Below are 27,103 nucleotides of genomic sequence, written 5' to 3' on the forward strand. Positions count from 1 at the left end.
TCTTTAATATATGTATTATCTATTCCTATTTTTGTCTGTATCCTAGATATTTATAGGCATATGTTTTTTCCATCACTTCTATGCAGTCGCTGTGGTTATCCAATATGTGATCTTCTTGTTTAGTGTGTTTTCCCTTGACTGTGCTATTTTTCTTACATTTGTCTGTTCCAAAAGCCATATTTATATAATTGCTGAATTCTTCTGTTATCCTTAGTAATTGGTTGAGTTGTTGATTTGTTGCTGCCAGTAGTTTTAGATCAGTCATGTATAGCAAATGTGTGATTTTGTGTTGATATGCTCCAGTAATATTATATCCATAATTTGTATTATTTAAGCATGTTGGATAGTGGGTTCAGAGCAAGGCAGAACCAGAAAGGACATAATGAGTCTTCTTGGTATATTCCACGCTTAATCTGTATTGGCTGTGATGTGATATTATTTGAATTTGTTTGGATATTAAGTGTGGTTTTCCAATTTTTCATTACTATGTTTAGGAACTGTATCAATTTAGGATCTACTGTGTATATTTCCAATATCTGTAGTAACCACGTGTGGGGTACACTATCAAAAGCTTTTGGTAATCAATGTATGCCTAGTGTAGTGACCTTCGTTTAGTTTTAGCTTGATATGTCACTTCTGCATTTATTATCAGTTGCTCTTTACATCCTCGTGTTCCTTTGCAGCAGCCTTTATGTTCTTCATTTATAATTTTGTTTTTTGTTGTATGTGACATTAATTTCTGTGTAATGACTGAAGTTATTATTATTATTATTATTATTATTATTATTATTATTATTTTGTTGCTATTGTATGAAATGTATATTATTGTAAGTTTTTGTGTAGGTGATGGTCCTGGACCGATGTTACACAAGGTGTTAAGGCCTGATCTTATCACGCCAAAGTAATAAATAAGACCCCCACCTCGGCAAGAAATTGAACCTTAAACTTACAGGTACGTTACAGAATCTCAGAAGAAATTTAAACAAGATAATGTGTTGCATTCACATCGGGTCTCCAGCCTGAACATTTCGTCATGCGGACACAATATTTCGGAGACCCACCTGACCTCGATTTTCAGGTGAGTAGGCCGTCGCACCATCTCGGCGGAACTCTACCGCACAAGCAGGATTTTTTAAAATGTTCTGTTAATCGATCCTTGAGGCAGGTCAAGGAATGTGGCACTAATTCCCTTATCCCATGTCATAATGATGATCTGGGCTTATTCTTCACGCATATCGTTGGTAAATGGAGAGGACGGGAATCTGATGCTAAGAGTATAGGAAGTACACGGCGCCACACCCCGTATAGTGGCTTACGGCTGTACATGTAGGTGTAGATGTGTGTGTGTGTGTGTGTATGTGTGATGTCTGAACCGAAGCACAGGTAGCCTGTGCCGCACCTGTGCTGTGGTGTGCCGACAACATGTCTCTGGGGATGGCCATTGTGTCGCCCCCTATGGTGGGGGTAACCGGTACAAGCGCTTGGGTCTACACAGTGTGGTCCAGCACGAGGAAGGGACCATCGAGTCGACTAATTTCGCAGCATCTGATTTCAAATCCCCAGTCAGTAGCTAAATGTGCGCAAAAGCTTCGGCTGTGATGAAACCGCGAAGCCGGAACAGAATGGGGCAGGAAAACCTGCAGTATATCTTGAGCATGGAGACGAAGATTAAAGGTCTTGGTTGAACATGATGAATAGAAAAGACGTCGAAACGGTACTTCATAGCTGTGCTGCTAGTCAAACACATGGAAGCGCCAAATATAGGCATGCGTATTCAAAAAATGGTTCAAATGGCTCTCAGCACTATGGGACTCAACTGCTGTGGTCATTAGTCCCCTAGAACTTAGAACTACTTAAACCTAACTAACCTAAGGACATCACACACATACATGCCCGAGGCAGGATTCGAACCTGCGACCGTAGCAGTCCCACTGTTCCGGACTGCGCGCCTAGAATCGCGAGACCACCGCGGCCGGCATGCGTATTCAAATACAGAGATATGTAAACAGGCAGAATACGACGCTGCGGCCGGCAACGCCTATATAAGACAGCAAGTATCTGTCGCAGGTGTCAGATCGGTTACTGCTGCTATAATGACAGGTTATCAAGATTTAAGTGAGTCTGAACGTAGTATTATAGTCGGCGCACGAACGATGGGACACAGCATCTCCGAGGTAGCGATGAAGTGGCGATTTTCCCGGACGACAAATTCAGGAGTGTACAGTGAATATCACGAATGCGGTAAAACATCAAATCTCCGACATCGCTGCGGCCAGAAAAAGCTCATGCAACAACGGGACCAACGACGACTGAAGGGAATCGTTCAAAGCAACAGAAATACAACCATTCCGCAAACTTCTGCAGATTTCAATGTTGGGCTAGCAACAAGTATCAGCGTGCGAAACAGTTAAACGAAATATTATCGACATCAGCTTTCGGAACCGAAAGCACACTCGTGTACCCTTGATTGAATGCACGAAAAAAAGCTTTACGCCTTGCCTGGGCCCGTGAACACATTGGACTGATGATGACAGGTAACGTCTTGCCAAGTTGGACGAGTCTCGATTCAAATTACATCGAGTGGATGGAAGTGAACCGGTATGGAGACAATCTCATGAATTCATGGACCTACATGTCACCAGGGGAGTGTTCAAGCTGTTGGAGGCCTTGTACTGTTGTGAGGTGCGCACAGTTGCAGAGATATGGGACCCATGATACGTCTACATACGAATCTGATAGGTGCCGCGTATGTAATCATCCTATCGGATCACCTGCATCCATTCCTGTCCATTGTGCATTGCGACGGACTTGGGCAATTCCAACAGGATAATGCGACACCCCACACGTCCAGAAGTGCTACAGAGTGGCTCCAGGAACACTCTTCTGAGTTTAAGTACTTCCACTGGCCACCATACTCCCCAGATGTGAACATTATTGAGCATATCTGGGATGTCTTCCAATTTGCTGTTCAGAAAAGATCTCCACCCCCTCATACTGTTACGGATTTATGGACAGTGCTGCAGGATTCAAGATGTCATTTGTTGTTGGGTATTTGAAATGCCTCCTCTGACTGAGAATCACACCAACTGTTCGTTTTCTTATTGCTAAAGATGTGAAAACGGTGAAATTCATCGTCAGAAGAATGAAGTGAAAGGAGAAAACATTGTGAGCAATAGGATGGTACGAAAATGTGTAAGCTTTTAAAGATGTATCTACGAAAGTGCATGATGAGCAGCAAAGGGAGTGACCTTCAGTCATTACTGACTATTTGGTGCAGAAAACTGACGAAAAAGTGAGAGAGCATAGACAGCTTACGATTTCGACTTTATGTGATGAGTTTCCTCAAGTGTTAAGAAGTGTGTTTTATGCTCTTGTTACATAACCTTTAAATTATCGGAAGTTATGCTAATCATGCGGCATATTTCAATGAGGTAGATTATGTACTGGAAAGCTGGTTGTACGATACCATAAATGCCTTAATATTGGTGGGAATTATATGGAAAACTAAATTAAGTACAGACTTCCATATAAAAATAAAACTGTTAAGAAAATTGTACTTGTTTTATTTTATTTCGAAATGGTACCTACGCAAGAAGACGCCTCGTATCAGGTATAGTTCACTGTTTATGAAAATAAACTCCAATTTCCCTCTGGGAGTATTTTATTGCTCAAATATTGCAGTGCAACGAAATCAAGACTCCCTAGAATTTACACAAAGGATTTTTTTACAATTCTCGTAGCAAAATTCAGAGTGAGAAAAGTAAGAGTGAGAAAATTAAAGATGAGAAAACAAAGAGAGGGAAAACATAGAGTTGGAAATAGACAAAAGGTTTACCAAACTGTTGACCATAAGACCTAGTTTTGCAAAAATAAAGAAAAATTCACTTGCTTGAAAGTAATCATGGAGATGAACTTAATTTGTGATTTGAGAGGAATTGACATATTTCAGGAACAGCTGCTGTTAGCAATGTAAGTTACCAAAAAGTTCATCTCCTCAAGGTCTAGATGATTTGTGCGTGAACAGTTGCATTGATGCAGAAATTGTGGAATTTTTTCTTTCCTGATTAAAAAAAAGTAAAATAAATATCACCTATAAACTATTAATAATAATAGAATATGGACCGATATTTAAATAGATTATATATTATGCATTCTGAACGAAACTAGACATTAAAATATTTGAAAAAGCGAATGGTCTTATGTTTTGTGAAATGATTTGTCTAAAGGTAAGAAATAAAACAGACTAGAAAAATATTCGACGGATCTCATTTTCTGTACGCGATTCAGGGCATAATTCCAAGGTGCAGCAAATTTTTCCCTAATCTCCTTTACCTCTTGCTTTCACATAAATCATTTCACAAAATGTTTGAAGATTTTTGTTTTCATTCTATTCCTGTATATTCTTTTACAGTTGCATTTTAGATGATTTATTAAGTCTGTGCCACAAAGCGTCTTCTCCATTGTAAGTGAGACAGGTTAGTACATTCCAACAAGCGGCAGCGTCTAGTTCAACTCCACGAGAGAGCAGACCGCTACCGGATTCTCCTTCGTGTGTTTAACACTACTTGCGTGTCTGTTTATACCAACGTTATAGAGTAGACCCATTGCTAAACTGTTCAGAGTCTCCACAGCTCCTGTACAAGAGCGTAATTTGAAGGTTGCGGAGGAGGGGGGGGGGGGGGGAGGGGGGGACAAAGGAAAAGGAAGGAAGGAACTTATGATATCAGCTGCATCATTTCTGTCTGTGGGACCAGCAGCTACGAGGGAAAATGTGTACCAGACTGGGACACTGCTTAGACGGCTCTGTTAACCACTGTGCCACCCGGGCACAGTATTTATCGCAAATGTGCGCACTTTATCGGCACGCTTCCCAACTGACCCCCATTCCTAGGTAGTGCTGCCTATACGCAGTCCCCATTCACGCTAATTTTAGATTCGCGCTGGAGGTCGAACGTAAATGTACAGTCGTCGACAAAACGAGCGAAACCCTTCGCCTTTCCGTGATGCTGATCCGCACAGCATAACAGGCAAGACAACGAAGTGCTACCAACATACAACACACAGGCGTGAAATTGAAAAACTATCCGAACTTTCTCAGACTGTTTTCAATCACGTGTAAGAGTATATTAATGCTGATTAGTGTGTTAAACACAACACGTAAATATAAGATATAAATGAAAGAAGAAACGCTAATTACTATGAACTGTACTAATAAAAATTAATTTAGCTTATCGAGATAACATAACTGTTTTAGTAAGACAAAGTACCCCAGATCGTTACGAATTAGCAAAATATTATGCGAATTTGCCTACCTTTATTCTGTACTGACGCCCTGTGGATGTCAATATCAAACTCTTGTAGTTCAAAATGGTTCAAATGGCTCTGAGCACTATGGGACTTAACATCTATGGTCATCAATCCCCTAGAACTTAGAACTACTTAAACCTAACTAACCAAAGGACATCACACAACACCCAGTCATCACGGGGCAGAGAAAATCCCTGACCCCGCCGGGAATCGAACCCGGGAGCCCAACTCTTGTAGAATTTCATACTTGTTACTGCGTACTTTTTCCGCTTCAGTTCATAACTGAATTGACTTAAGTGTGACACTGAATTAATTTTTAGCTGAATTTCGATATAAATCTTCATACATTGATAAATTTCCAAACTTTCATAGTAGTTCAGCAACGCTAATCCAGTATGACTGGTCTGAACGTGGACACAGACCGCTTCGCGGCCAAATTCGCATAATATTTTGCTAATTCGTAACGATCTGGGGTACTTTGTCTTACTAAAACACATATGTTATCTCGATAAGGTGAAATTAATTTTTAATAGTACAGTACATAGCAATTAGCGTTTCTTCTTTCATTTATATCTTATATTTACGCGTCGTGTTTTACACACTAATCAGCACTAATATAGTCTTACATGCGATTGAAAACAGTCTGAGAAAGTTCGGATTTTTTTCAATTTCACGCCTGTACATGGTATATTGGTAGCACCTCGTCGCCTTGCCTGTTACGCTATGTAGCAGACTTTACCGCTCTGCAGATCAGCATACCGAAAAGGCGAGGTGACTCGCTCGTTTTGTCCACGATTGTGCATCCGCACTGAAGGTTGTCGATTCATTGCCCATCAAGGTGAATCAGGTATACGATTTGTGATGTCTGTTGTTCCAGACAAGTCCGAATGACATCATGTATTCACATAATCCTATACGATTGACGTATATGCAGCAGAAAACCGTGGCGACCACATGGCGGCTGCCATTTTCCGGTTTTCGAGTGTCCGCGAGCAGCTGCACGGGGCGTCTGGCGTGACCGGCCCTGGCGGTCGCAGCTTATTGGGCACGGCTTATTGGCCGCGCCGCGTCAATAGACTGCGTGACGGGACGCGATTATCGACTCGTGCGAGTCGACCAGAGGCGCGAGTCGACTGGGCCGTCGAGTGCGCTATCGGGTCCCGCGCGGGCACCTAATGGAGCGTGAGGGGAAAGATTGGCCGCGCCTGCGGAGGCGGCCGCCGACGGCGCCGAAAGAAAAAGTGGCCGCGACGGGGCGGAGGAACTCGGGCAAACTCGCGGTCCGACGCCGCCGGCGCTTTGATGAATGCCGCGGGCGCGCCCGGGGAATCTCAATTATGGGCGCCAGCCCATTCCCGAGCTCCGAAAGGCATTCAGCTGCGCCAGCCAACGAAAACTCTTACAACTGCCTGGCTTCCAACACAGAGGCAACATTTGAAACAATTGTCATACAGAGTTTGTGTGCAAAACATTTGTAAACAGTTCTGAAACTCAGTTACAACAATAAAATAATCAAAAATCAGCAGTCCGGAAAAAGATGTGGGTGAAATTTTGTTTCTAAAAGGGTAATCTGCAGTATACAGGCCTGATACTGGAAATCAGACGTTCTCTGTTTTCAAGTTCATTTACATCTGACTCATCACCTCTTGAGTAAAGAAGCCTCTCTGGTTCTTTAAGGAGCCTGTCTCGTCCTTTAACGTTCAGTAGTTTCCTTCTTTCCATATTTCACTTCGAAGGGAACGATCTATTGATACGTAATCAGCATGGTTTCAGAAAACATCGTTCTTGTGCAACGCAGCTAGCTCTTTATTCGCACGAAGTACTGGCCGCTATCGACAGCGGATCTCAAGTTGATTACGTATTTAGCCGGCCGGAGTGGCCGAGCGGTTCTAAGCGCTCAGTCCGGAACCGCGCTGCTGTTACTGTCGCAGGTTCGAATACTGCCTGGGGCATGGATGTGTGTGCTGTCTTTAGGTTAGTTAGGTTTAAGTAGTTGTAAGTTCTAGGGGACTGATGAGCTTAGAAGTTGAGTCCCATAGTGCTCAGAGCCATTTGAACCATTTGATTCCGTATTTCTAGATTTCCGGAAAGCTTTTGACACCGTTCCTCACAAGCGACTTCTAATTAAGCTGCGGGCCTATGGAGTATCGTCTCAGTTGTGCGACTGGATTCGTGATTTCCTGTCAGGAAGGTCGCAGTTCGTAGTAATAGACGGCAAATCATCGCGTAAAACTGAAGTGATCTCAGCTGTTCCCCAGGGAAGCGTCCTGGGACCTCTGCTGTTCCTGATCCATATAAATGACCTGTGTGACAGTCTGAGCAGTTCTCTTAGGTTGTTCGCAGATGATGCTGTAATTTACCATCTAGTAAGGTCTTCGAAAGACCAGTATCAGTTGGAAAGCGATTCAGAAAAGATTGCTGTATGGTGTGCCATGTGGCAGTTGACGCTAATTAACGAAAAGTGTGAGGTGATCCACATGAGTTCCAAAAGAAACCCGTTGGAATTCGATTACTCGATAAATAGTACAATTCTCAAGACTGTCAATTCAACTAAGTACCTGGGTGTTAAAATTACGAACAACTTCAGTTGGAAAGACCACATAGATAATATTGTGGGGAAGGCGAGCCTAAGGTTGCGTTTCATTGGCAGGACACTTAGAAGATGCAACAAGTCCACTAAAGCGACAGCTTACACTACACTCGTTCGTCCTCTGTTAGAGTATTGCTGCGCGGTGTGGGATCCTTAACAGGTGGGATTGACGGAGGACATCGAAAGGGTGGAAAAAAGGGCAGCTCGTTTTGTATTATCGCGTAATAGGGGAGAGAGTGTGGCAGATATGATACGCGAGTTGGGATAGAAGTCATTAAAGCAAAGACGTTTTTCGCCACGGCGAGATCTATTTACGAAATTTCAGTCACCAACTTTCTCTTCCGAATGCGAAAATATTTTGTTGAGCCCAACCAACATAGGCAGGAATGATCATTAAAATAAAATAAGAAAAATCAGAGCTCGAACAGAAAGGTTTAGGTGTTCGTTTTTCCCGCGCGCTGTTCGGGAATGGAATGGTAGAGAGATAGTATGATTGTGGTTCGATGAAGCCTCTGCCAAGCACTTAAAAGTGAATTGCAAAGTAATCGTGTAGATGTATATGTAATCCCCATAACTGTTAATACATTAGGTGTCAAAAGTTATGGGGTACCTCATAGTAACATTCCCAGTATAGTGCAGCTGCTCGACTTGGGATGGAGTCAACAAGCCGTTGGAAGTCCCCTGCAGAAATATTGAACCACGTTGTCTCTTCAGCCATCCGCAATTGTAAAAGTGTTGTCGATGCAGGGTTTTGTGAACGAACTGATCTCGCGATTATGTCCCATAAACGTTCGATGCGATTCATGTCAGTATATATATATATATATATATATATATATATATATATATATATATATATATATATATATATATATAATGACCTTTGAACACTATTAAGGTAAATACATTGTTCTCTATTAAAATCTTTCATTTGCTACCTATGCCTAACAGTAGTCAGTGCCTTCAGTAATTAGAATCTTTTATTTAGCTGGCAGTAGTGGCGCTCGCTGCATTGCAGTAGTTCGAGTAAAGAAGATTTTTGAGAGATAAGTGATTCATGAAAGGTATAGGTAATTGTTAGTCAGGGCCATTCTTTTGTAGGGATTTTTTAAAGTCAGATTGCGTTGCGCTAAAAATATTGTGTGACAGTTTAGTGTTGATCAGAATAAGTAAAGAGCGAAATGTCTTGAGTACGTTCAGTTCTGTTCAGCTGTTTGAAAATCAAATAAAGTAAGGGGTTTACCGGCACAGTAATTTTATGATTTTTCCAAGGGGACGTTTCAAGTGAAAATTTCATGCTGGAAGTTCCATCGTTGTTTGCGCACATGAAGTCTCCTAGTATCCGAACATAAACACTTCCAGTCAATGATCTGTTTAGTTGGACCAGAGGGCCCAGTCCATTCTTTGTAAATACAGACCACACCATTATGCAGCCACCACCAGCTTGCACATGACTTATTAATAACCTGGGTCCATGGTTGAATGGGCTCTGCGCCACACTTGAACCCCACCATCAGCTCTTACCAACTGAAATCGCGACTCATATGACCACACAACGGCTTTCCAGCCGTCTAGGGCCCAATCTATATGGCCACGAGCCCAGGAAGAGCGCTGCAGGCTATGTCGCGTTGTTAGCAAAGGCACTAGGGTCGGTCATCCGCTGCCACACCTCAATAAGCCCAATTTTCACATCACTGCCCCAACGGATACGTTCGTCGTTCGTCCCATCTAGATATCAGCGGTTATTTAAAACAGTGCTGCTTGTCTGTTAGCACTGCAAAATCTATGCAAACGTCGCTGCTCTCGGTCATTAAGTGAAGGCCGTCAGCCGCTACGTTGTCTGCAGGTAATACTTGAAACGTGGTTTCCTCGGCACATTCTTGACACGGTGGACCTCGAAATAGTGACTTCCTTAACGATTCCCGAGATGGAATAGCCCACGGGTCTAGCTCCGACGACCATTCCACATTCGAAGTCTGTTAATTATCGTCGTGTGATCATAATCAGAATCGGAAACCTTCTCAAGACTCATCTGAGTACAAACGACAGCTCTGCACTGCCCTTTTACAGCTTGTATACGCGACACTACCACGTCTGCATATCTGACCGCTATCCCATGACTTTTATCACTTCAGTGTGTCTCACTGTGAAACAAGACGGTCAATTCCTTTACAAAAATTTTTTTTAGTTGCGTACGAAGGCGTGCATCTCTTTCCTGAAGCAATGTGGTCGGGCCAACATGTTGCCAAGATTGTTTCTGTGCCGTGTTGCGGCTCACGTTGGTGCCGTTGGTAGGTTGGCATCCTGTGATGCGGATAGTGGCGTCTCGTTTTCTTCTCGTGTTTAATGGCGCCAATACGTTTGCTAGCATTTTCTGCCTGTGAGTGGCAGCAGCAGCAGTTGTCGACATCTAGTACCCTAGTACCATCTTTGGAAGGGCGTCAAGTGTTTTCTGCACCGTAGTGTATCGAGTATTGGACAGAGCAGCAGTGAGGTTCGGCAGCATGAGCGCATGCCGGGACCGCTGGCGGCACGCAGACATTGCCGGATTGAGGGGCTGTAGTTGCGAGGGCCACAACCTCGTTTTTCACCGGACCCAGGAGGTTTGAGTTGAGTGAACATTAACTCAGTAGTGAAACCTCCGCTGAGTTGGCGAAATTGGTTAGCCGTCCTCCACTTCTTATTATTAATCATTGAATTCCTTGTGTTGATTGGTGAAGTTCAACCAGTGCCATTTTTCTGCCTAGTGGCCGCTAACGCCCCAATTGCCTCCCATGGAGGTTAGCGTATTTTCGTGGCAGTGTACCTTTCTTTGCCTTGCCGCTGCAGTCCATAAGGCGCGTAGTTAGACAGCCTCTGTGATTGTGGTTCGGATATGTTGTTTCTGTTGGATTGCTTTGGTCGTAGTGGTTCCTTTTGCTTCTAAACGCCAGAGTCTGAAGACGTAGTGCTGTCCACCGGTTCCGCCTTGCCTGAGTTATTCCAGCGTTGGGTTGGTTATCAGACGTTAGGTAGATGTTGCAAGAGTGTTGGTCTGTCACTAGTTTGAGTCGCCATCCGGTTAAGTGAATACAAGTCTTGGCTGCCTGTCTCATGGGTTACGAAGTTGAGCAATGTTCCCAGGCTGATCCTTAGAGCACTGTCTGAGGCCCACTTGTCTCTTTGTTTGATCAGATTGTGATGATTGTTTTTTAAAATAATAATTTCATTTTGAGTTATTACTATTGGCGCCTTCAGCTGACAAGTAATTTGAATTTTTGGTCAATAAGGCCTTCAGCCATGAACGCAATTTGTCTAAAGAATTTTTAATTACATATTGTCTGTTAAGAGTGAAATTTGATGATGGTGGTTTTTTTAATTATTTTAGTTTTTAAGCATTTGCTATCCAGGCCTTCAGCTGTGAAATTTTTTTTTTCACTGATTACTACTGGATCCTTCAGCCGCCAAATAATTTGAATTTCTGGTCAATAGGGCCTTCAGCCGTGAGTGCAACTTGCTTAAGAATTTTACTAGACATTGTGTCTTAACAGTCAAATTTGATAAGTGTTCCTTATCGTCAACCTTATTTGCAATTAGTTCCAAATAAAGTGTACGTGATTTAAAAGAAAAAAACTGAGCAACCAACGGTAACCCGTCCACACCGAATCCTGCCCTTCTCTAAGTCCCATGTTTCAGTTTCGACTACGTTACATAAGTTTCGCTGGGAAGCCCTTACACATCCTCCATTCAGTTCTGATTTCTTCCCACGCGAATTCCGTATTTTGGGTGCCTTAAAGGAAGACGTACGTGGCTATCGATTTGGTTCGGACAAACAGGTGGACGCCTGTGTACAATCTTGGTTCCGTGTGCAGCCGCCAACATTTTTGCATGAAGGTTTACACCGTCTTTCCTCACATTGGGATATGTTTATTAATAGTTACGGCAGTTACCTCTGAGGTAATAAACAGTTCACCCACTGTTTTGCATGTGTCTCATTTTCATTTGACTGGCCCGTGTATGTAAATAATAGTTCAATTTTTACACTGCGGTAATGGTTGCTTACCGAAACCAATAGTAAAAATAAAGGACATTCAGACGTGTGTAAACGCTACAATATTAAGAAATCCGATTAGCAGAAAAATTTTGCCAGTAAAAGAGTTCCCACTTAAATCTCCCTGTTCCTCCATTGCGTAGTTATAGTTTCCTTCCTTTCTTTTGCCTGTCAAGCACAGTATATAATTGTGAATAAAAACTATCTCAGCTGTATAATTTTTACACTTTTGTTATATTATGAGCGGATTCGTTTCTTTGAATATAGCAAGAATGCCGAGTTGCGCTGAAGTGAAGGCGGTGCGGCTGTCGTTAACATAACATGCGACAACCAGGCCGGCTATGTCGCGACTTCAACAAATATTGTCAACCTGGAGGTTTTTCAATGAAACTAAATAGGTCGTAACACAATAAGTGTGTAGAAATGCAGCTTTGGTTGTTTTCATTCATCTTTAACACTATGGGCTCAACGTGATCAAGATTACTTGCTGTAGATAAACTCTTCTCCTTTCGTTTCCTAGATTTCATAACGACTTCATGACAGCGTTAATAATTTCAAGCCGCTAATGAAAGGTGATGAAAACTTCCGCAGGCTGAATTTTTGAGCAGTGAAACGAAGCGGAAAATAAACGAAAATGAGCTTTATGCAATGGTTGCGTCATTCACCAACTGCACTCATGCTCATAAATTAAGGATTATTGCAGAATGTGGTGCCACACAAAACTGGCGCTAGTAGCATAGGCACATAGGGAACACACACTACACAGATCTGTAAGTCCACGGTATTGGTGATCAGTTGAGACAACCGTCCCGATACACATTGCCACAAAACGCCACTGTTTCCTGCGCATGTACCCCGACATCAACATGGGGTATGATCACCATGCACACGTACATAGGCCGCACAACGGGTTAGCATACTCTGGATCAAGTGGTCGAGCAGCTGCCGGAGTATAGCCTCTCATTCTTGCGCCAGTGCCTGTCGGAACTCCTGAAGTATCGTAGGGGTTTGAAGACGTGCAGCGATACGTCGACCGAGAGCATCCCAGACGTGCTCGATGGGGCTTAGGTCTGGAGAACAGGTAGGCCACTCCATTCGCCTCATATATTCTGTTTCAAGGTACTCCTCCACGATGGCAGTTCGGTGGGGCCGTGCGTTATCATCCATCAGGAGGAAGGTGGGACCCACTAATCCCCTGAAAAGGCGGATATACTGGTGCAAAATGACGTCCCGATACATCTGACCTGTTACAGCTCCTCTGTCAAAGACATGAAGGGGTGTACGTGCACCAATCATAATCCTACCCAACAACATCAAACTGCTGTGTTGTGATGCCATCGTGCCAAAGAAAAAGAAACTTCAATGTATGGGTAGAGATGGTCTCCAGAGACAGATGCGTACTTGTGTTGATCCATTATGCATTCCAGAATGAAGAACTCACGCGGAGTATGCCACGAACACATTCTCCAGTCCATAACGCTCCCTCCTGCGGCCTTGACCCTTCCGACGATTGCTGCACGGTGTTTGTTTTCAGACGTTTCACGCCTTTACACACCAACATGGGAAAAACAAACGTGTCGCCACGCAGCGGAAGTTCAGCTGCGGTACGGGCGTGCAAATTCCAGCCTTCGTCGCCTATGAACAGCAGTCAGCGTGGCTGCATGAACCAGGCGCCTGATGCGGATCCCCATACGCAGCAAATTTCGGTGAACGGTCATTCGTGAGACACTGTTGGAAGCCGTTTGGTTCATCTGGGCGGTCAGATGCTCAACAGCTGCACGTCTATTCTTCCGTACACGTCTCTGCAGCTGCTGCTCACCCCTGTCATCTGTGGCCCGTGATGCCCCATATTGCCATGGTAAGCAACTGTTTCCAAGCTTAGACGTTTCGAAAAGACTTCCACCCTTTGCCAATGAGCCCGCCCTTTTTTGACGTCAGGTAAACCGCTTCATTGACTGCACTGTTGTCCGCATCCTCAGAAAATGTTACTCCTAGTGCTGTCACCTTTCGTCTATGAGTCAGTATTGTACACTGACGTCCAACAAAGGCGGTGGTCACATTAATGCGATTGGACCATGTAGTTATATCTCACAAATGTAGTAACCAGTATTTACGAAAGTTTTTGGGAATTTGCTATTACTGTGGCCTGATGTTGATCTGCTGTTACGGTGGCCTGATGTTGGCCTGCTGTTACAGTGGCCTGATGTTGGCCTGCTGTTACAGTGGCCTGATGTTGGCCTGCTGTTACAGTGGCCTGATGTTGGCCTGCTGTTACAGTGGCCTGATGTTGCCCTGATGTTGCCTGCTGTTATGGTGGCCTAATGATGGCCTGCTGTTATAGTGGGCTGATGTTGGCCTGCTGTTATGGTGGCCTGATGTTGGCCTGCTGTTATGGTGGCCTGATGTTGACCTGCTGTTACAGTGGCCTAATGTTGGCCTGCTGTTACGGTGGCCTCATGTTGGCCTGCTGCTATGGTGGCCTGATGTTGGCCTGCTGTTACGGTGGCCTGATGTTGGCCTGCTGTTACGGTGGCCTGATGTTGGCCTGCTGTTACGGTGGCCTGATGTTGGCCTGCTGTTACGGTGGCCTGATGTTGGCCTGCTGTTACGGTGCCCTCATGTTGGCATGCTGCTACGGTGGCCTGATGTTGGCCTGCTGTTACAGTGGCCTGATGTTGGCCTGCATGGAGACGAGGGCACAGGCATACTTATTACTGAGGTTCTGGTTGACCACGTCTCATAATTATAAGGGAGAATCGCCGTATTGCGAACTGGAGCACATCGTAACCCTGCGTCAGCCAATGGAGAAAAACTAATGGATGCCAGCAATATTCTGAGTCGGAGACTTGCAGCAAGCGCACTAGGGTACTATCATCCCATGTGTAGGCTGCCGTTAACGCAAAAACGCCACCCTCTGGTGCGGAGCTGTGACCGAAACTTGGAGGAGGAGGAGGAGATTAGTGTTTAACCTCCAGTCGACAACGGAATCATTAGAGACAGAGCGCAAGCTCAGGTGAGAGAAGGATGGGGATGGAAATCGGCCGTGCCCTTTCAAAGGAAACATCCCGGCATTTGCCTGAAGCGATTTAGGGAAATCACGGAAAACCTAAATCAGGATGTCCGGAGACGGGATTGAACCGTCGTCCTCCCGAATGCGAGTCGGTGAAGCTTGGACTGCTCGTGAAAGGCGTCGCACTCTGTCCAGCGATGAATCGCGGTTCTGCATAACCCCGGACGACTATCGCCGATGAGTACGGCGGCGACATGACGTCAGGTTCCATTCTTCCAATACTTTGGATAAAAGCAGCAGTGCTACTCCTGGTGTCACGGTATGGGTGGCCATCACGTACGAAAAAAATAGTTCAAATGGCTCTGACCACTATGAGACTTAACTACTGAGGTCATCAGTCGCCTAGAACTTAGAATTAATTAAACCTAACCTAAGGACATCACACACATCCATGCCCGAGGCAGGATTCGAACCTGCGACCGTAGCAGTCACTCGGTTCCAGACTGCAGCGCCTAGAACCGCACGGCCACTACCGCCGGCCATCACGTACGATTTTAGGGTCACTTGTGGTGGTGACTGAGGGGAGTCAGACGGCACAACGACATGTCAAGGAAATCCTGCGTCTTCATGTGTCACACCTTACGCGACAGACTTGCGGCGACTACTCACAAAATTTAGAGAACCGGCATTTGAACATAAATGCCGAACGATTCTACTGCCGCCAACGTACATTGCGGGTAAGTACCACGAAGTTACGATACCAGAAGTCAGGGCTCATGCGGAAGTGTATAGACAGTCGCTTTTCCCTCGCTGTATTTGCAAGTGGAACAGGAAAGGATATGACATGTAGTGTAGTAGTGGAACAGGGTACCCTCCGCTACACACCATACGATGGCTTGCGGAGTATCTACGATACAATCATAAAAAATGTCAATAGATGCCCGTACAAACTTGTTCTTCATGGAAGATTGGATCCCTGTCAATGGACAGCTACCCCAACGGTGACGTCAGAGCGCTTCTCAAGCAGGGTGGTGTCTGCTGTGTAGTCGCACATATACCATCAATGTGTACATTGCCACAGGCGGTGCAGTATGGCCTACCACACATTTTGCACTGGAGACCATAGGAAGAATTGAAGCAGGACACATACGCTACTGGCCATTAAAATTGCTATAACAAGAAGAAATGCACATGTTAAACGGGTATTCATTGGACAAATATATTATACTAGAACTGACATGTGATTACATCTTCAAGCAATTTGGGTGCATAGATCTTGAGAAATCAGTACCCAGAACAACCACCTCTGGCCGTAATAACATCCTTGATACGCATCGGAATTGAGTAAAACAGAGCTTGGATGGCATGTACAGGTACAGTTGCCCATACACCTTCAACACGATACCACAGTTCATCAAGAGTAGTGACTGGCGTATTGTGACGAGCTAGTTGCTTGGCAACCATTACCAGACGTTTTCCATTGGTGAGAGATCTGGAGAAAGTCCTGGCCAGGACAGCAGTCGAACATTTTCTGCATCCAGAAAAACCCGTACATGACCTGCAACATGAGGTCCTGCATTATCCTGTTGAAATGTATGGTTTCGCAGGGATCGAATGAAGGGTTGAGCCATGGGTCGTAACACATCTGAAATGTAACGTCCACTGTTCAAAGTTCCGTCAGTGCGAACAAGAGGTGACCGAGACGTGTAAGCAATGGCACTGCATAGCTCCATACGAGGCCGTTAGGATCCAGCGCGGCGTTCCTTATTACCCTCCTGAACCCAACGATTCCATATGCTGCTAACAGTCACTGGATCTCGACCAACGCGAGCAGCAGTGTCACGATACGATAAACCGCAATCGTGACAGGCTACAATCCTACATTTATCAAAGTCGGAAACGTGATGGTACGCATTTCTCCTCCTTACACGAGGCATCACAACAATGTTTCACCAGGCAATGCCGGTCAACTGCTGTTTGTGTATGAGAAACCGGTTAGAAAATTTTGTCAGCACGTTTTAGGTGTCGCCACCGGCGCCAACCTTGTGTGAATGCTCTGAAAAGCTAATCATTTGCATATCACAGCATCTTCTTCCTGTGGGCTAAATTTCGCGTCTGTAGCACGTCGTGGTGAAGCAATTTTAATGGCCAGTAGTGTGTAGTGACAGTCGCTTTTCCTTCGCTGTATTTCCGAGTGGAACAGGAAAGGAAATGACTAGTAATGGAACATGGTACCATCCGCTATGCACCATACAGTGGCAGGCGGAGTATCTACGATACAATCATACGAAATTTCAATGCCCGTACGAATTTCTTTTTCTTGTCGGAAGATGGCATCACTGGCAATGGACAACTGCGCCAACGATGACGTGAGAGCGCCTATGAAACGAGGTGGTCCTACATCCACCATTACTGTGTACAAAGCCACATGCGGTGCAGCATGGCCTACCAAACACTTTGCAGTGGAGACCACAGGAAGAATGGAAGCAGGACATGTAATATTACTTGACCCGTACTATGGGGTAGGAATCGTGAATCGACCAGCTGATCGTGTATAGATGTAGACAGTATCGCGTTGCCATATTTCAACAGGAAAATGCTCGTCCACGTTTGATACGTGTTTCAACAAAGCGTCTGCATGAGGCTGACTATTCCTTTGTCTTGCAACATCGACACATCTGTCCCCGATGGAACAAGTCTGGCACTAGCTCAGACGTCACTTCGGTTTCACTGCCACGGAGCAGGATATCAGCGAACTGATACAGCAGTTGTAGGACCGTACCGTGTACGATGTCGTGTCCTGCCGATAAGTGGGCTCATAGTGCCAAGTTCTCTAAATCTGAATCAACGCTGTAAGCATTGAAGTACCATCAAATGTCCTCTCAACCCGTGAAGTTTCGTTTCTTTTCCTCGTACTCTTCTGTGTGCTTCAAGTTTTTGCTTTACTTTGTTTGTCAGGCAGTGTAATTTAAGGATAAACAGAGAAACGACAATGATGCCAAAGAATAGCACAACGACAAATAAAGACATGCTCAACATCAAAGTTGGGAAAAACGCATTAATTCTAGAATCGAGAGGATTTGCTTTATTTAATTGCGGCCTTGGTTCACAATTTCTATTTGTAACCAGATAATTAGTTTCGGTCGATAACGACCATCTTCACTACATGTACACCTACATCGTACTCCTAAGCCACCTAATTGTGTGTGGTGAAGAGTACTCTCCGCACCACTATCTGATGCCTCCAACCCTGTCCCATTTGCGAATAGTGCGGGGGAAGAATGACTGTCGGTAAGCCTCTGTACTGGCTCTGATTTTTCGAATGTTCACTTCGTGGTCAATACACGAGATGTATGTCGGGGGATGTAATACGTTATCTGACTCCTCCTGAAAAGTTCGGTCCCGAAATGTCAGTAGTAAATTTCTCCGTGGTGCATAACAACTCTCTTCTAACGTCTACCATTGGAGTTTGTTTAGCATCTCCCTAACGCTCTCTCGCGAGCTAAACGCGCTCTCTTCGTTGGATCTTCTCTGTCAGTCCTACCTGATACAGATCCCAGATAGATGAAGCCACTTCCTTCGTGGGTAAGTTACGTTTTCTTAATATTCTTCCGATAAATCTTAGCCTTGTGTCTGCTATTTCCACTATCTGTTTTACACTACTGGCCATAAAAATTGCTTATACCATGAAGATGACGTGCTACAACGCGAAATTTAACCGATATGAAGAAGATGCTGTGATATGCAAATGATTAGCTTTTCAGAGCATTCACACAAGGTTGGCGCCAGTGGCGACACCTACAACTTGCTGACATGAGGAAAGTTTCCAACCCATTCCTCATACACAAATGGAAGTTGACCGGGGTTGTCTGGTGAAACGTTGTTGTGATGCCTCGTGTAAGGAGAAGAAACGCGTACCATCATGTTTCCGACTTTGATAAAGGATTGTAGCCTATCGCGATTGCGGGTATCGTATCGCGACATTTCTGCTCGCGTTGGTCGACTGTTAGCAGAATATGGAATCGGTGGGTTCAGGAGGGTAATACGGAACGCCGTGCTGGATCCCAACGGCTTCGAATCACTAGCAGTCGAGATGACAGGCATCTTATCCGCATGGCTGTAACGGATCGTGCAGCCACGTCTCGATCCCTGAGCCAACAGATGGCGACATTTGCAAGACAACAACAATCTGTACGAATAGTCCGACGACGTTTGCAGCACCATGGACTATCAGCTCGGAGACCATGGCTGGGTTTACCCTTGACGCCGTATCACAGACAAGAGGGCCTGCAATGGTGTATTCAACGACGAACCTGGTTGCACGAATGGCAAAACGTGATTTTTTCGGATGAATCCAGGTTCTGTTTACAGCATCATGACGATCGCATCCGTGTTTGGCGACAACACGGTGAAGGCTCATTGGAAGCGTGTATTCGTCATCGCCATACTGGCGTATCACCCGGCGTGATGGTATGAGGTGCCATTGGATACACGTTTAAGTCGCCTCTTGTTCGCATTGACGGCACGTTGAACAGTGGACGTTACATTTCAGATGTATTACGACCCGTGGATTTACCCTTCATTCGATCACTGCGAAACTCTACATTTCAGCAGGATAATGCATGACCGCATGTTGCAGGTCATGTACGGGCCTTTCTGGGTACAGAAAATGTTCGACTGCTGCCCTGGCCAGGAAAATTCTCCAAATCTCTCACCAATTAAAAACGTCTGGTGAATGGTGGCCGAGCAACTGGTCACAATACGCCAGTGACTACTCCTGATGAACTGTGGTATTATGTTGAAGCTGCATACGCCATCCAAGCTGTGTTTGACTCAATTTCCAGGATCATCAAGGCCGTTATTACGGCCAGAGGTGGTTGTTCTGGGTACTGATTTCTCAGGATCTATGCACCCAAATTGCGTGAATATGTAATCACATGTCAGTTCTAGTATAATATATTTGTCCAAAGAATACCCGTTTATGATGTGCATTTCTTCTTGCTGTAGCAATTTTTTAATGGCCGGTAGCGTATATGGTCATTCCACTTAAGGTCGCTCTGGATCGTCATGCCTAGATATTTTACGGCAGACGCTGTCTCCAGCTGTTTGTCATCAACAGTGTAGCTGTACAGTAGTGAATTTCTGTTCCTATGTTTGATCAATATGTTATATTTATTTACATTCAGGGTCAACTGCCAGAGGCTGTACCATTCATCAGTTCTCTGCAGGTCGTTGTGAAAATACTTACTGTCTCCTGGCGTTGCTACTTTGGTATAATCAACTGTATCATCTGTGAATAGCCTTAAAGAGCATCCCAAGCTTTCTACTAGGTCATTTATACATATTGTGAACAGCAACGGTCCTATCCCCGTGTTGCATTATGCGTATCATGCCATTACACGTGATGGTGCAGCCATTTCGACTTCGTCAAACAAACAAAATTGTGGTGTGCAACTTGAAGTGCAGAAAGTACTCTTCAGTGGTGCTCTTTGCATGCAACAATATTGTTTGTTAATGATACCACCATCTGGTGTGTATAATGAAACGCGTTTCTACTCAGGTCTGAAAACCTGGATCGCTGAAAACTGTTTCGTGAGGCCACAACTTGTAGAATTGAGAGAAGTTTGCTGTCTAACAAGTAGGATTACGAAGCAAACAACATACCAAAATTAGACGAATAGGTGAAGCAAATTTTTTTCAATTAAAGAGCTCCATTGACGTCAGATACTGATACGGAACTGAGGAAGGAGCTCCTGAAGTTGCTCACCGGGAACATAACGTCGTGTGGAAGTGAGTCTTGGATCATCGGAAATATTAAGAAGAAGAAACTACAAACATGTGAAATGTGACACCGTCGAACAACATAAAAAATTAATTGGGCCTGTAAAATACGAAACGTTGAAGTGTCACAAAGATTACATGACGAAAGAGTGTTGAAGAATCTTGTCATAAGGGGGAATTAGTGGCACACTGCCACGACATCAAGAAACAGTTAAGCTCGTTTACGGATTCCCAGCATACATAGTTAAGCTAGTTTCCGAAAGCAGCACTGGAGAGGGGAAAATAATAGTGGCAGACCAAAAAATACTGCAGTAAACAAAGTAGATTACAAAGGATGTTGCTTGTAATAGTAACACTCAGGTGAAAAGATTGTCGCAAGACAGTAAATGTGGTTGACAGGATCAAGCCAGGCTAAAGACTGATGATACAGGAAAGAAAGAGAAAACACAACTGAAAACATTCACTTCTTTCGTATTAAAGCGTTTAGTGCGTCAGTCATTGTATATATTTCCACTACGTATTTCGGTGGTTCACACTTCCCCCCCCCCCCCCCCCCCCCCCCCGCGCCCACCAATAAAAAAATCGCGGCATATATTTCGCCTATTTCTGGTAATAAAATTGGTTTTTGAAATTTGGCAAGGTTAAAGTTAAAAAAAAGTAAATTTGTAAGAGTAAAGTGGGCTTACAAGTGAAATGGAATCGAAAAGATGCGGCATACTGCTATTTGTTGCGTGTACTCTTCGTTGTAAATTATGTTTGGATTACTTCAGACAAAGATGTTTCACATCTCACAGGATACGTTTACTCATGAGTGAGGAGTACATTACAGCAAATAGAAGTATGCATCATGTTTTCGATTCCACTCCTGTTGCAAATACACTTTACTCTCGCAAAATTCATGTCTTTTTCTTTTTTAACTTTAAACCACTCTCATCAACAACAAAAATAGGAAACGTAACCTGTCTGTGATCTACACAAATGCCAGGAATGCCACAACGCAATTCTCCACCTGAAGATGATACTGTGAACCATCGAAAAGAGTAGGCAAAAACAATCACGTAAGTAGCGCAGTAACTGTTTAATTTATATTTATGGACGAAATATTCAGAAAAACTTAAGACATAGTGGGAGATGGCGAACGTGTAAATCACCTGAGGATGCGACATTGCCTACAAAATGTATTGTAATTCATTGAAAAAGAGTTAAAACCAATATAGTGACTGTTACTGTGTTCATAGGATTGCCGGAACTTACCTTCTCTCAGAGACGAGTAGCTGGTCTCCTTGCGGCATGCCTTGGAAGCCTTCAGAACTTCAAACTGCACGCAATACCTGCAACAAGCAAACAGTGGCGTCAAGGAACGACATCCTCACGTACAAACAAACCAACTTCTCCTAATACGCATACTGTACGGAATACTAGAGTGGTGAGCGCTCATATTTATATTAGAAAGACTGGACTACGTAGCCATACAGTAAATTTAGCTTGAAACGTATGCGATCCATTTGGTGTCAGACTTCGTACTCCATCACATTCTCCGTGCTGGGCATATTTCAGACGCTTCAATGAATAGGCGAAAGCCGCCTCAATATTCCGCAGAATATGTTGCAAAATTGTATATATGTATGTCCTATTACTGTTTTGTATTTTCAGTGAGTCTTTATAGGTAGCACGATGTACAGAAAAATGTTATTTGTTTAGTAATATTTTTTTCAAATGGTTCAAAATGGCTCTGAGCACTATGGGACTTAACATCTGAGGTCATCAGTCCCCTAGAACTTAGATCTACTTAAACCTAACTAACCTAAGGACATCACACACATCCATGCCCGAGGTAGGATTCGAACCTGTGACAGTAGCGGTCGCGCGGTTCCAGACTGAAACGCCTAGAACCTCTCGGCCACTCCGGCCGGCCTATTCTTTTCAATTTATAAGCGTAAGCTCTGTGTATTTCTAGACACTTCTGCCCAACAGTGAATATTTTATCTCTGTATCAAAAACCTGTGAGCATAAGAGAGACAGTTGATGAGTAGAATCAGTCTAACAGCAGGAATCGAAAGTGTTAAAGACGACTGGATGTGAACGATTAATTGTCTTATGAAAAGTAATTTATTTGTGTAATGGGAAACTTTTTTAGTAGTGGTGGAAAGAGGAGAAGTTTGGAAGATATTAGGGACAGCCAAGAAACGGAGAACGTTGTCATTTACAAGGAAGATGGGCGTAGCTCTGGAAACATTCAGAATTATGGTTGCTATAATTTGCTAATACGTCAAGAAAAAGATTTTGTTTTCAACGCAGAAGAGGTAGTCACAAGTGTTGAAGGCATTGTACAAGAGGAAAGAAATTATAAGAAGATGATTTATTTCTTGTTCAAAGGTTTGAAATGTATGTGAATTCTCAAGGGACCAAACTGCTGAGGTCATCGGTCCCCAGACTTACGCATTACTGAGACTAACTTAAACGAACTTACGGTAATGACAACACACACACACCCATGCCCGAGGGAGGACTCTACCCTCCCGCGGGAGGGTCCGCGCAATCCGTGACATGGCGCCTCTGACCACGCGGCCACTCCGCGTTGCCCTCCAAGGTTTTATTGACGTTAGCCATAGTTGAGCACTGAAATGTATCAGAGATAACAGGGAAAAATTTGTGCCAATCCGGGAATTGAACCCGGATTTCCCGCTTAATGTAACGGCCTTAACCGTCATTCCTTCTGCCTTGAAACACTTCTAAATTTAGTACTTTACAATTTTTTTTAAAAAAAGATATTTCTGTTACAAGTCATGCATAATACTTTTTTGCTTCGCTGACCCAACCTGGGACCCTCTTCCGCTAGAGGGCTTCGAACTGTAGCGTGAAACATGGCGGTGCGTTACGTAACTACGTCAGTGCCTGAGAAACATCGGATTGTAATCGAGTTTCTAACTACAGAAAAATCGTCTCTAATTGAAATCTGTAGGGGAATCATAGCTGTGTACGATGGTGAGTGTATCGACATCAGTAATGTTCGAAGTTGGGTTGTCGTGTTCTTCATGAAGAAAACGGGGGCGTTAAGCGTAACCTGTGTGACAGAGCACGGAGTGCACGATTACGAACGGGACTCGACTTATCGGAATCGGGCTCATGAACGCATCAGAAAAAATCGTCGGATAACACACACACAGCTCTCAGGTAAGTGTGGCATATTACGGAAACGTTTACAGGACATCAATGCCGTACATAAAAATCTGTGCGCCCGGTGGATGCATCGAGTGCTCACTTGCGAAATGAAGCAGGGGAGACTGGACATCCGTCACCCATTTCTCGTGCTGTTTGAGTATGTGAGTGACGTGTTCCTTATTAACATGCCATGAAAGCTGGGCTCACTATTTTGACCCCCAAAACAGGAGAGTATCAATCGCCTTTTGTCACATAGGCTCACCGACGCCAATTAAGTGCAAGACCATGCCATCAGCAGGTAGACATTCTCACAGTGATCTGTGATGTTCATGTTGTGGTGCATTTGGAATTCAAGTCAAAATGCAAAGTACTACGAGAGCCACATATGGAGAATTCCACAACACACACATCTGCATCAGTCCCATGCCTTGCGCTCACTGCCATCGATCGACCTTCGTACAGTCTCTACTTGGTGCCATCCGATTCTCATCTGTTTCCAAAACTTAATGAACACTTTCGAGGACACCGCTTTGATAATTCTGAAGCTGATGAAGCAGAGGTGAGGTTGTGGCTGCGTCAACGAAGTCAGACATTCTACAGTGACGATATCAACAAACTGGTCTTTCGTTGGCACAAACGTGTTCCTCGCCAGGATGACGATGTCGGAAAATAAGTATACAGAAATGAAGAAGAAGGATGCAGAGTGTTAAAAGCGTTAGTTCATAAATGGTTCAAATGGCTCTGAGCACTATGCGACTTAATTTCTGAGGTCATCAGTCGCCTAGAACTTAAAACTAATTAAACCTAACTAACCTAAGGACATCAGACACATCCATGCCCGAGGCAGGATTCGAACCTGCGATCGTAGAGGTCGCTCGGCTCCAGGCTGTAGCGCCTAGAACCACACGGCCACTCCGGCCGGCTAAAAGCGTTAAAAAATCGGAGGTGTTACTTTTCAGCACGACCTTGTCGGCTATCATCGATTTCTTTTTTCAAAAATAAGAATATATGTTTGGCTGGCCTGTTTTTTATTCATTCGGTAGAGGCGTCCAATGACAATTAATCTTAGCAGTGCTATCGCTTCCGATACTTTCCCTATATTTTCGTAGATCTCCTAGTTACTTCTGATTTACCAAACATACGCAGTTCGTATTGCATCCAATACTTTTCTACTAATAAATTTTTTATTTGAATGGATCTAATGAAAATGTGAATAGAAGTATCGGCTGAGGACTAGTAACGGCTAATGCTATTGTTGGGGTTTGTAGTACGACTGCTGCTGTTGTTACTGCTGCTAATTATTTAACGATAACCATCACAATAATAATAACAATAATCACTGTTAGCATTATTATTATCATCATCATTGTTATTATTGGTGGGAGAAGCAGCAGCAGCAGCAGCAGCAGCAGCAGCAGCAGCAGTAGCAGCAAACCCTACTAACAATATTATCTCTTATTAGACCTCAGTCGGTGTTGTTCTTCACATTGTCGTGAGATGCATTCAGTTCCTGTTTCAAATAATTTTTAATTCTGTCACTATTATTTGATTACTGTTTATTATATTAGAATTATTGTCAACTTTAAGTAACTGTGATGTAAAAACTGCTAGTGCTCTGATAGAGTGATCCTAAGGCGCTAATCCGACCAGGCTTATTTTAAGTTTTACGTTGAGTAATAAATTGTGAACTTAAAAAAAATATTTAAAAATGATTTATATCTCTAAATTTGAATGGGTTACGAAAGGTTGAATGTGTTGGAAAAAGAGTTGTCCTATGGCACCGAGTTTTAAATTCTCACTTTATTACCATTTTGCAATTGGACATATTTCACAAAGAAATTCTGCATATAAATTGCCTTTAAAATGTCCTTTCCAAAATGGTACGGATCTTTTTTAAAAAAATTAACATTACATATTACGCGGTTAATCCCTCCAGACCTATAGCACATTACAGTGCAGATTAATTTAAAACCAAGTAAAATGTCCCCAAACTGAGAGAAATTAGTGAACCCTGTGCTGCAGTTTTAGAAAGAATATTGATATTTTTATTGTATGTTATGGTCAACTGCAAACTGGCAACATGTGTAGGAATTTACATATCTCATATTCTAAACACCAATTGTTTTTCTTTTATAAAAAGCTACTGTGAGCTCCTCAAAACGCCTCTAAAATTAAGGAATTACTATTATGCGATGCATTACATACACAGCTGCGATATTTTGAAAAGGGGCCTCTAGTCGGGCCAATATTATTTTCCCTTAACGACGAGAGATCCGATTTCAGAAGACTGGCATAGATTTCTTTTAAAGCTATTACGGACTCCTGTAGGATTCAAACAACTTTCAAATTTATACGACGTGTACAGAATGAAGTAAATTATAACACGTGTAAGTAGGCTGTTTAGGTTCTTATATTGGTAACGCCACCGCCACGTAGCGCTCTGTATCAAATCACTGGATGTCATGAACTTTTATATAAATTATGACTTTTGAACACTATTAAGGTAAATACATTGTTTGTTCTCTATCAAAATCTTTCATTTGCTAACTATGCCTATCAGTAGTTAGTGCCTTCAGTAGTTTGAAACTTTTATTTAGCTGGCAGTATTGGCGCTCGCTGTATTGCAGTAGTTCGAGTAACGAAGATTTTTGTGATGTAAGTGATTTGTGAAAGGTATAGTTTAATGTTAGTCAGGGCCATTGAGGGATTTTTGAAAGTCAGATTGCTTTGCGCTAAAAATATTATGAGTCAATTTACTGTTGATCAGAATAAGTAAAGAGAGTAATGTCTGAGAACGTTCAGTTTTGCTCAGCTGTTTGAAAAGCAAATAATGTAAGAGGTTTGTCAGCACAGTAATTCATTAATTTTTCTAAGGGGACGTTTCACACGCAAGAAACTAAAATGGATATTTTGTACATTACCGACCATTTTTGTTTCTTTCCGAAAATATTACTTCTCCGACAAGAGGTCTCTTTTCACTATCGTTTTTCACAAACACATAAAATATCTGCGGCGTAATGAACAGTCAATTAAATTACGGGCATACAGCCGCGCAAATAAAATTTCTTCCACGATATTTCGGCCATTCTCAGAGTAAGCCGCAAGACTCGTAATTAATAGAGTAACCCAGCCCTGGCAAGAATGCAAGTAATTCTCCGACTAGCCCTTCAGAGGCCATGCCGACAGACCCGGTATTTACCGCCAATTAAGGCTATTACAGACG

The 27,103-nt window shown here is 43.5% G+C and overlaps 1 protein-coding gene across 1 annotated transcript in view; it reads right to left on the bottom strand.

Moving 5' to 3' along the window:
* The window catches only part of LOC126284252 (somatomedin-B and thrombospondin type-1 domain-containing protein), a 1,271,181-nt gene that overhangs the window by 14,221 nt on the left and 1,229,857 nt on the right, over positions 1 to 27,103 (bottom strand). The window contains exon 4 of the mRNA XM_049983051.1: positions 21,973 to 22,049. Within this exon, the coding sequence (XP_049839008.1) occupies positions 21,973 to 22,049 (77 nt within the window). The remainder of the gene's footprint in view (positions 1 to 21,972; positions 22,050 to 27,103) is intronic.

The sequence above is a fragment of the Schistocerca gregaria genome, chromosome 8 (assembly GCF_023897955.1).
Source record: "Schistocerca gregaria isolate iqSchGreg1 chromosome 8, iqSchGreg1.2, whole genome shotgun sequence".
NCBI lineage: Eukaryota > Metazoa > Arthropoda > Insecta > Orthoptera > Acrididae > Schistocerca > Schistocerca gregaria.